A 12,115-nucleotide genomic window follows, 5' to 3' on the forward strand; every position below is an offset into this window, starting at 1 on the left:
TATATATATATATATATATGTTTGTGTGTATATATACAAATATATGTATATATATATGTATATATATATATATATATATGTATATTTTATGGGTGTCTGTGTATGTATGCGTAGGTGTATATGTGTGTGTGTGTATATGTATATATATTTGTGTATAGAAGGAAAACTGGTTGTTTAACAAGGATGCTAACTCTAACTTCTGGAAAGTGACTGTGTAGATGGCACAAATACTCTTGGGTTGCAAGGCAAAGACAAAAAGATAGATAAAAACCCTTCATAAAGATTGACTGACACCTATCACCTGCTTGGTAGTCCACAGGACATAAATGGCGGATGGGAGGAGTACTTCAGCTGCTTCTGAATGAAGAAAACCTCACAGAAGCTGTACTTCCCAGACTCTGCTTACAGTGAAAGAGGAGGGAGCACCTCACATTAGATAAAGTTAGAATAGCACAAGTCAGGGAAAGCAGCAGCCATGGATGAGGTCACAACAGATACTGTCAAGAATTTGGGTGGAATATGGAGAAATGGCTTGTTGGGGTGCTAATTGCAAAATGGCGAGGAAGACATATCCCAGATGACTGGAGATTATGTATACTAGTGCCCAGTCTTCAAGTAAAAGGGTATATTCACAGCTGTGGGCAGTATAGAGTTATCAAACTGCTGTCACATTACCTGAATGTTTTGGACTGGGTGATATTTAAATGAATACGTGTAGTGATAGAAAGTAAAGATGTGGCATGAAAAGTTCTAATTCAGATTAGGATGCAACACAACTGATTAAATATTTGCAGACAGACAGGTAGCTGAGAAGATGCTATACATGAAGAAAGAGCCCAGCTTAGCATTCCTGTTCTTGAAGAAAGCATATGTCATGGTCCCAAGAAAGCTGATTCGGGCAGTCCTGTGGTGGTTTGAAGACCCAGAAACATTGGTAGATTTAGTTAGCCTATGTACAAGAACTGAATAACTCGAGTCCGAACAGTGTTTGATCTCACAGTGGGGTTTCACTTGAGAGTGGGTGTGCTTCTGGGTGAGCCCACTGCTATTCATACTGGTGATGGACTACATTAACAAACTGGTTAGAGAGGACAGCTTAACAGAGCTCCTGTATGCAGATGTGCCATTACAGGCAGACTATGAACAAGAACTTCAGCAAAGGATAGGGGAATTGAAGCCAAACTGCAGGCACATGGGATGAAACTGAGTTGTAATAGCAGCAAATGGGGAAATCTGCAGCATCTGTGAGTTTAAGGGAAAATCATGGAACAGGTTAATAGCTTCATCTGGGAGGGGTGGTTGAGGAAAAGGGAAGTTTAAATGATTGAGGAAGCCAAACCTTGACTCCGAGGGGATGCAACCAGTTGGCACAGAATGTCAGTTTTAGTGCATAATAGAAGAATACCAAACAAGCTGAAAAGTAAGGTATATAAAACAGTGGTACAACCAGTACTAATCTATGGTACAGCAACATGGGCAGTAAAGCAGAGTAGTTGAGGAAGTTAGAGGTGATGAGATGAAGTATCTGAAACTAGTTGAGGTGATGAGATGAAGTATCTGAAACTAGTGGTAGGATGTACAATGTGAGGCAGACACAATGTGGACATCAGAGCATAAGTCAAAGTAGCTCCAGTTGCAGAGAAGGTCAAAGAGAACAGATTACAATGGTTTGGTTACATGTGCAGAAAAGCATAAGGCAGTCTGGTGAATAAGATTTTTGACAGACCTGAAGAAGGCAAGAAGAAATGAGGATGGTCCAGCCAAAGAGATGGACGAACTATGTGAGAGAGGACAGTCAAACACGACTGACAAAGGAGATATGAAAGTGGCAGTGAATCAAGAGACAGCAGTAGTTGAGATAACACTCCATCCCTATGTAGAAAATGGGGAAAAAGGAGTTTGTAACTGTGAACAACTGTAGATAAGTGGGGAAAATGGCTGCAAATGGAGAGAATGAGAAGATGATAGACCCCCCCCCAAAAAAAAAAAAGTCTCTAAATATATTAGACTGTATTGGGTCTTCAATAGCACTTACCTCATGGGTCATCATTTTAACATATACAAAAAAATAGCCAAGAACCCCCAGTAAGTGAACAACCTTGAGAAGGAGTAATCAGTGGGAATCCTCTTAAGCCCAGTGGGGTTACTGGAAATAGGGCACACACTACATGTTTCTACTTAACACACCAAAATATTCCAACAACTAATTTCAGTGTCATGCACAACTCTTATGGTTAGTCAGAATCAGCCCAGTAAATTTAAATTTTCCACCAAAGACGTAACACAGCGCCACTATCCGAAGCCAGACCCTTAAATCCAAGGTAGGCGATACTCAATATGTATGCAGATTATTTGTGTACAGCATATAAGTAATACTGTGAATAATACCACTGCAGATAAATACTTTGAGATTAAAATTTCAACATTTTAATGAGGCATACCCTACAGGCATAGAGCACAATTCTCTGTCAGACGTATGAGTCTTTTGCTTTTGCATTGTAAGGTTCTTTAAACGGGGAAGGGTTTTCTGATTCTGGGACAAAACGGATTCTGAGATAAGTAATGAACACCATTCTATAACTATGCTGGCCCAGTCGTGCTAATTTTTGTGCTATAATGAATTGCAGAATAGTACTAAACAAGATGACATTGAGGCTTTGATACTGCACAAAATTTTAGGATTTGATGAAAGCTTTTTTTTTTTTTTTTTTTTTTTTTTTTTTTAAAACCTTGTTATGTATCCACCTTTCATTTTCTGCATATTTTTTGCAGTTGTTTTGGATCACAACAGGGAATTTAACATGCCAGTTTAATTGCTCAGAAATGTAGTATAGTAACATTTGGGTAAATGGAAAAATTATGCATAAAGCATGGAATTGAATGTTGCACTCATTTTCCTTGCAATGTTCACAGTTTTCATTGTTTTATACACATTTTTTATGTTTGTTTTATATTTATGTTTAGGCCGAAGCAGCAAAACTGGTCCCAATGGGTTTCACCACAGCAACAGAATTTCATCAAAGGCGGTCAGAGATCATTCAAATAACTACTGGTTCAAAAGAGCTTGATAAATTATTACAAGGTAGGAGTTAACATTGTGTTTTGTAGCAGATTATGTAGCTTAACATTGTATCCATTTTTATAAAACATTAAGCATTGTGTTGGACCATTTCTTTTTTTTGCCACTGAGTTAGTGATAACAATCTTTGCAAACTCTGACCGTTCTGAACAAGTACTTCAAGCATCAGGTGGACAAAATAAATGAAATAACTATTGCTAAAAAGGGTAGCTTTGTTTGCATTTAATTGTAATACTAAGAGTTGATATCTTTTGATTTTCTTCATCCTGTTAAGTGCAATAGCACCTGATTTTTGATTTGCATGCTGCAGAGTATGTGGTCAAATATTGTCATTTTGTTGATAAATTAAACTGAAGTGGTAAATGAAATTTATAGTTGCAGTATAAAATGTCAGAGAAATCAGAAAGTCTATTGATGAAGCATGTATGATTACGAAACTCTTCTATCGCGTATGAATGACATACATAATGAAAAATTTTTAGATATTAAAGAAATCTGTTACAACAGATACCAGATTCCATTTTCAGTAGGCTTTCTTTTTGATGATCTTTGCTTAGTTATGCAGGTAATGATTTGTGCATGCTTACATCTGAAAACAGTGGTTGTGTCAGTTTCAGTCATCATTTGGTTGCGTTGTTTCATAGTGGTGGTTGTTTTTTCCACCATTAAACATTTAGTTTTCTGCTTTTTTCTTTTTGCAGGGACAATGTATCTGATGTTAATTTTTATTTATCCCTCAACCAATGGGACCCGGATCCAATCATCTGATCTGACTCGACTGTTCTACTAGTTTGCAGCCGCCAAAACACTTTTTGAGTTCTCTTCCTACCCGTAATGCTCCAAGCCTAGTCTCTCTGATCTCATTTGCTGCTTTTGCGCTTAGGTGTGGTCACCTTGGCTCTTGAGCTACTTTAGAGATGCTTGGGATTTTGTTACTTTTTTGATAGATTCTTCCTTCTATGGCTACAATATAACTTTCTGCTAATTTCTGCTATGTGTGTTGCATAGCTTTTCCTTTTCTTACCCTTTTACACACTTCTGTACTTTCCTTTTTGTATTGTTGGTATTTTTACCATTCCTTACACATTGGTATATTTGCTTAAAATACCATAGTTGGTATTTCCTTTCTCCTTCCCTTTTTCTGTTAGATTTTTTTAATATCTGACTTGTTGTAGCGTTTGCATGCTGTTTGTTTTTGTTGGTGTGAGCAGTATGTCTGAAAAAGGATTTAAAAAGTGTGGACACAAAATGCCACTCTGACTCCCACTTTTTGTGTGTTTACTATGTGGGCCCTGCCCATTTGGACTCTGAATGCTCTGTTTGTGCTGGATTCAACCCCAGAGCTCTTATGGGAGAGGTGGAACAAGCTTATTTTGAAAGGTCTTCTGCCTACTCCTTTTTCCACTGCTATTGCTGGAGTTCAGTCACCTGCTTCAATACCATCCAAAAGATCTAAATCCTCTGACTCAGAGGCTTCCACTTCCTCAGAGCAGTGGAAGAAAAAGCTCAAGTTTTCATCCAACTGCATCTGGGACCTGACCTCCTTCTGAGCCGGTTAAGTCAGTTTATTTTATTTATTTATTTATTTGTTTAACTTTTTTTTACCACGAAAGTCCAGCTGGACACAGGTCCATTTTCAGTGGAGGCCCGGGGAGAAAAGCTCCAAAATCAATAATAGTACAATAGTACTTGAAAAATATACAGAGAATAGTATATAGCACTAAAATACGGGCCATGCAATACAAAAACATAATTGAATTGGTGGTGGTGCTGCGGTAGCATTGTCGCTTCACAGCAAGACGTTGTCCCATTCGATTCTCAGTTAGAGTGTCTTCTGTGTGGAGACATGCGTAAATGGGCATACCTTCCTTGAAGGTTGTGCATCAGTGCTGGCGACTTGGCACGTAAAAATCTACTGCCAATCATTAGCGGACCGCTGTGGCGACCCCTAACCGGGAAAAGCCGAAAAACACAAACAGTACAAAAAATAATTGACTTATTTACATATGGAGACATTGCAGAATGGTTGATACAAAACTGATATATGTACTTGCTGAATAGACGCCAGAGTAGCTATACAGTATGCAATTATCTGACTCAAGTTAAAAAAAAAAAATTCTTGCTGATGTACATGGTCAACTATAGACGTATATTGCACATTCATTCAGTAGAGAGCAGTCGACATTTACAAGGTGAAGGCTGCTAAAATACTGTTACATTAAACTAGCCAGGACATGTGCAAGAGCAGAGCCAGGTTTTGGTTAAGTGTGACTTCAGAAGGTTTTTGATTTGAGCTATAGAGCTGTTTGAGGTTGCTTGGGATGGTAGTTTGTTGTATATTTTGAGAATGAAGTTTAAGAATAGTGCATCATTGGCAGAGTTGTTTGCTTTGGTGGTGGTAAGTAGTAGTTTGTTGCTGGAATGGAGAGAGCGATTGTGTGTGTGGCTGAAGAAGTTTCTGGAGGGAAGGGGTTTTATCTGGATGATGCAGGATTTTATGGGCAAAGGTTAGCTGATTTAAGAGTAGTAGATGAGGTAGCTCAAGACAGTTTAGTAATTTTAGAGATGTACACTGATGTGTCCGAGAAGGGGAATCTGCGGTGAACCTAGCAATTTTATTATAGCAGGAATCTAGTTTAGCTAAATCAGTTTTTCTGAGATTACTTAAGATGGGAGATGCATATAGAAGTGTAGACAAGAGGTGGGTACGGGCAATAGTAGCTTTTGTGTTTATGGTTAGGAATTGTTTATTTCTATAGAGGGTGCCTAATTTCTTACGTACTTTCTTGATGGTTTGAGAGATATGAATATCAAACTTCAAGGTGTTGTCAATTTCAACACCCAGAAGTTTGGTGTGGGTTACTGGATTGATAGTGGTTTTGTTTATGGATGTGATGGTGAATGGCAGGGTTGACGAGGGTGATCTTCTAGGGTAGAAAAGGAGGAGTTTGGTTTTGCTGGAGTTGAGAATGAGATGGATGTTAGTGAGCCATGTTTCAGTTGCCAGAAAAGAATTTTGGGGTATGGTCTGAAGGTCTTGTAGAGAGGGGGCTGTGCAGATTAATGTGGAGTCATCTGCATTTTGTATAACTGTTGCTAGAGATATACAGTGGTGGAGTCCGTTAGTGAAGAGAGAGAATAATAAAGGTCCAAGGATAGATCCTTGGGGAACTCCTAATGTTACTGGAAGAAGGGGGGGGGGAAGAGTTCATTTTTGCTATTGAATAGCCTGCTGGTGTCCTGATAGGTAGCTTTTAAACCAGGTTATAGATGGAGTACTAAGGTTTAGGGTTGTGAGTACATTAATAAGTTTGTTATGGTTTACAATACTGAGGGCTTTTGAAAGATCGAGGAAGATGGCTGCTACAAAATGTCCAGTGTTTCTGTGGTAGTTGACTGAGTTAGTGAAGGACATTAAGGCTGTGGTAGTACAGTGATAAGGGCAAAAGCCATGTTGCATGTTTGATAGAAGTTTTTGATTGTGTAGGTGATGCATCAGTTGTGTGTGTACTACTCTCTCTCTAAGATTTTGGATAAGGGGGGACAGGATGGCAATTGATTAATAGTTGGTCAATTCAGTGGCACTACCACCTTTATGTAGGGGTAGGATATGGGATATTTTCCAAATGTTGGGTACAATGATTTCAGAGATTGATCTGGCTACTGGAAAGGCTATTGCTTCTGCTGCTATTCACAAAAAATCTGCAGGGAGTTTGTCGGCTGCAAGTGTAGTTGGCTTTAGTTTTTTTAGGTAATTTTTTATGGTGTTAACAGCGACTGGTTGTAGTTTAAAGGAGTCAGTGTTATTTTGGGATGTGAATGGTTCAGAGGTTATGGGTGTGTTTTGAGAATTTGAGAGGGATAAGATGGTTTCTCTGAAGTATTTATTGAAGTGAGATGCTATGTTTTCTGAGTTATTAGTTACTGTTGGTGAGGGAGTGGTGGATTTACCTGGATTTAGTATATTATTAATGGCTGCCCAGAACTTTTGAGGGTTGTTATGGTGTTTAGTTTGAATATTATAGTAGTAGTTGATTTTGGCAAGTATGACAGTTGCTGCTGATCCTTTGGATCTGTCTCAGGGTTCTTCATATCTAATGGTTTTGGTTGCAAGGCCTCTGCCTAGTACTGCCTACTCCTCAAGCCTAGACCCAGTGCCCTTCAGGGTGCCCTCGCTTTTTTAGAGCGGTGCTGTAACTCAACATTGGTGTACTCCACTTGCTCCTCCAGAAATGCCACTGAAGAGGATGTTTAAAGGATGATGAGGATATTCTTCACAGAGCATTTTCAGAAGGGAGTTGTCAAAGTTCCAACCCGTTCGGATCAGGAACAACGACTTTTCCACTCCTCCACAGAGTTTGGTTCCTCCTCTGACAAGACCAGTGGTTTTAGAGTCCCTGGCTCCTAGTGTGCCTGGTCCATCTGTTTTGGGACTGAAGAGATTGTCGTCTTTGGATCTGACTACTAGTCTGAGAGCTCTGGCATCTTGTGATCTGGACGACTGTGAGCCAAAGCTTCCAGGTCAGATCTGGGGGGATAGGATCGACATCCGAGGTTTTCGAAGCAGTCTCTTCCTCTCTGAGCTTTGGCATTTGACAGCTCATCTCCAGCTTCTCCCTCAGGTGTCTGGCCCTTGGAGTGGGGGGGGGGTTTGGATGGTAGTGAGCCAGAGACTCCTTCACTCATCTCCATTGCCTTCCTTCTCCCAGAGCACTCCACTGGGACAGCCAGCCCGAAGCATCCAATCTAACCGCCAAGTGTTATTTCTTCTGACACTTCTCTGGGACACCCAACTAAAGAAGTTCCTCGGAAGAAACCGTGCAAGCGGAAACACTTGGACCCCCCCCCCCCGGGAGTCTGTCACAGAGGACATTGACTTCATTGAGGAAGAAGGGTCTCCCATGTCCCCACCTGAGGATGTCTTCTTTGGAGACATTCTTGAGATCCAAAGGCAGAAGGGTGGTTGGTTGGCCAAATCCCAACTTCTGAGGAGTCTGTGCTTCAAGATGCTTTCGGGACTGGCCTGTCTACCTCCCAAGTCACTCCGCCGGGTGATGACCTTAACCTGATGTCTCGGCAGGCGTAGAAGGAGCCTAATATGATCAAGCTGATCCCCAACAGACCTGACAGAATTCTGGCTCCACCAGTCGGGAGAGAGCATTGGAGCAAGGGTGTACCAGTTGATGTCAAGGGCATGGCAGCGGCCACGAAGAAGGAACTCGTGGAACAGAGTTCCTCTGTCCACCCCCTAACAGGGAGTGTAGGGCATTGGACAAGTTTTGGAAGCATGTTTATGCTTCAGAGACGTTTACCATCTGATCACTGAGCTATTTGGCATACTTCACGAGGTTGCAAACAGACTTACTCAAGGAGCTTACCAAGTCTGTTGGGACCATTAATGAAGAGGCACGATCTTTTGTAGCCTCACAATTGGCAACCTTTCAGTCTGTCGCAAATTCATCCATAAGGCTCATCTCAAGGGCAGCGGGTTCAGGCATTTCCATTGGGAGTCATGACTGGATGCTGTTGTGTGATTTTTGCAGAACCATTTGTTATCTTTTGTCAGTGCTCCTTTTGATGGTTCCTCCTTATTTGGCCTTACAGTGAAGGACACATATTCCAGGTGTGAGAAGAATGGGAAGACCCTGTCGGCAGTGAGCATACGTTTTTCGACCTCTCAATGAACCTTTTCCAGCTAACCAGAGAGGAGGTCTTGAGATGTGGATTTGATGTTTTCCATTTCATTATGCATCCAAATGGATCTTCAGATCCATCCTTGGATTTGAGACTGCCATTTCTTCCAGACATACGATCTTTGCCTCAAACTCCTCTGTCTCTCATGTCACCTCAGTCCTCTTCAAACCTTCGATCTTGTTTGCCGCCTTCCAGAACAGACCCGATTCAGAGCATCCTGTCAGATAAATGTAAAATTTTTCTTATTTCCAGAAAATTTTCTTAGATTTTTTTCTCCTTGGTACTTATTCTTTAACTTTATCATACCTGTAGCATTAACCTCCCCTCACTGTTAAGGTATTTTTTCTGCCCTTTGAGTTTTCACTGGTGTCTGGGTTCTTTCCTGCCTTCCGTCTTTCTTTTTCCTGTTTCTGTTTATATGGAAAAAAAAAATCTTTCCTTGTAGTTTCTTAGTCATAGACTAGTTTTATTGTGTGTGTGTTTGTTTGTGTGTTTGTGTGACTGCCAGCATGCCAGACAAACCCACTGGCTTTAAGAGGTGTGCCTCTTGCTTGGGTTTGGGGCACTTGGAAATGCTATGCGAGATTTGCTTTGCCTTCAATCTCCAAGCCCTCGCTGACAGGTGAAATAAGCTTATTTTTACAGGGTTTCTTCCAACTTCATGAGCCCAGACCGCTGTTCAGAAGCATGCCCCCTCTGTTATCCCGGGAACATCAATTTCTGCTCCAGAGAAGTGCAGGAGGCTTTCAGATCCATCATCTTCAGATCCCTCATGCTCACGCTTCTCTCCTGATCCAAGAGGCCTCTTGGATCCAGAGGGAGATGACGTTGACCAAACCATCCTGTCTGCCAGACCCTCAGTTCTCGGGTCTGAGCAGTGAGTTGGAGCCAGTGGTGACCATTCGGATCTGCAGCTCTTTCTCTCTGGGGGGGGACTCCGGGTCACTCTACCGGATTGGAGATCCTGGAGCCACACTCCATACAGGAGTAAGTTTCCCTCACAGGTTCAGACCGTCTGGCCTAGCATTTCACTGATTTGGTTGACCCATTCCTCTGTTTCCTCTAGATCCTCTCGGCTGCCCCGTTCTGATATGGATCTCATGATGAGAAGTTTTCTCAAAGCCCAGCTCCAGCTGGTGATTTTGCCTTCTCCATCTCATGCTGAATCCATGAGAACTCCGACCCTGATACCACAGCCTCCTCTTTCAATCCGATCTTCGGCTTCAGAGCTGCAGGGCCTAGCACTCCCAAGAAGGCCTGTGTCGGAGCACAGGATATCTTTTTCCTTGACTCTGACAGTGTCCCTGGCCAGCTGGGCTGTGATTCCGTTGGAGCTGAGTGGGTCGTGGATCCGAGATGTCAGTGCTGGGTCCTTGGAGTTGGTGTTGGCTCCAACCGTTTCGGAGCTGTCCCTTCCCCTGGGCGCTTCTGCCTTTGACAGCTCGGGGCTAGGGCCTTCTGATGATGTCTGATCTGGGATGACCTCACCCTTTTCTCTCTTAGTGCATTCGGCGTCTAGGGTTGGGGGGGGGGGCAGGTTCTACTGGCATTGTCAGCATTCCAGGTGGCAAAGAGAGCTTTCTCTACACTATGAGACAGAGTCCCTCTTCCACCAGGCCCTACCCAATCCCCTGCAAATGAGGGCTTTGCTCCCATCTGTCCAATCCATGATCATCTGCTCCTGGAGGGCCTCCAGCCTACCCCTCAGCAAGTGGTCCCCTTGTCTTTCGAGGCCTTCCCCAAGTACGCCGTGGAGGAGGTTTCTTGGAAGCGTTGGTGCAAGAAGAAGCATCTGGGCTTCCCTTTGGAGTCGTTGACAGACGGCATGGATTTCGACATAGGGGAAGAGTCTCCCCCCTAGATTTTCATCCGATGATATTTCCTTCAGGGGTATCTTAGAAATTCTGAAACCGAAGGGTGGATGATCTTCCCAACCCCCTTCATCGGAGGCATCAGTGTTCTTGGAGGCATTCAGGAAGGCACCATCAACATCCTGGGTGACCCCCCCCCCTTCCTCCTGGTAGACCAGCTCATTGATCTCATCACCCGCCGGGCTTGGAAGGAACCCCAGACTCCATGGAGTTGATTTTCTAAGCACACAGATAAATACCTCGGTTCCCCTAAGGGTTGCCACTTTTGGAGTACTGGTCTCCTGGTTAATGCCACTGTGTTGTTGGCAGCCACAAAAAACAGAGCTCGACGATCATCGAGCTACTATTCACCCCCCCAAGGAGTCTTGGGCTTTGGACAGGCATAGGAAGTGTGCGTATGCCTCAGCCACCATTTTGCTGAGAGCATCAAATTATCTGGCACACTTCACATGCCTTCAGAGAGATCTAGTTATAGAAATCTCCACCTCTCTGATGCAGTCACTGTCAGAGGAATACTTCAAAAAGTTTTCCCCCAGCTAACCACTGTGGCCTCTATCACTAACTCCTCGATGAAGTTGGTCTCCCACGCTGTGGAAGGCACCTCATAAATGGCTGGTTCAGTAATAGTCCTCAGGAGACATGCCTGGATGAGACTGTGCAGGTTGTGTACCAATTTAAGGTGTCGTTTACTAACGCCTCCTTTGATGGCTCCTCCCTGATTTGGCTGTCAGAGAGACTGACCTGCAGCGAACAGGAATGCAAGACCTAATCTGCTGTAGGGATCAAGTTGTTTTCCCCCCAGTGGACCTTCTCCAGGAACCAATGAAGTGGGAAGATCATGTGGTTCCATAAATCCTAAGGGCTTTTTCCTGAATATCAAGATGAATCCTCTTATAGAGGGAGAGGATTCAATGGCAGACACTGCCCCAGCGGGAGAAGGGGTCCACAAAACCAGGGCTTCAGGGAACCTTTCTCTGGCAGGCCCTTTCAGCGCTCTTAATTGCTGCCCGGCTGTCCTACTCTGGAGGCAGTTAGGGGCCACACTTTAATTACACCAAGAAGCCTGGACAAACATAACAAATGATGTCTGGGTGTTATGTATAATTTCCAGAGGTTACTGAATTCCCTTTTCCCTTTCTTCTCCCAGGTCCTAGGAATATCTCCCCCATGTGCCACCCAGTTAGAGGGCGAGTGCCCTTCTAGAAGTTCAAAAACTTGTAGACAAGAGTTATCCAGAGGGTCCCAGGTGAACAGGATCTTACTCGCGCTTCTTTTTGGCGGCAAAGAAGATTGGACCTTCAACCCATATTGGATCTGAGCAGTCTGGATTTATTTGTAAAGAAGTCGAAGTTCTGCATGGTTGTGTTGCAGTCCATTCTGCTGCTTTTGCACATGGATGACTGGATGTGCTCTGTAAATCCCCAGGACGCATACTGTCACATCAAAATAGGTGCTCCAGTAAATGTGTACG

General features: G+C 43.0%; 1 protein-coding gene across 1 annotated transcript in view; it reads left to right on the forward strand.

The window, feature by feature from the left end:
* The window catches only part of RAD51 (RAD51 recombinase), a gene marked incomplete in the record, with an annotated part of 432,211 nt that overhangs the window by 120,625 nt on the left and 299,471 nt on the right, over positions 1–12,115 (forward strand). Inside the window, 1 exon segment of the mRNA XM_044074184.1 lies at positions 2,965–3,082. Coding sequence (XP_043930119.1) covers positions 2,965–3,082 — 118 coding nt within the window.

Source organism: Protopterus annectens, chromosome 6.part0, assembly GCF_019279795.1.
Source record: "Protopterus annectens isolate FY-2018-M chromosome 6.part0, PAN1.0, whole genome shotgun sequence".
NCBI classification, from domain to species: domain Eukaryota; kingdom Metazoa; phylum Chordata; order Ceratodontiformes; family Protopteridae; genus Protopterus; species Protopterus annectens.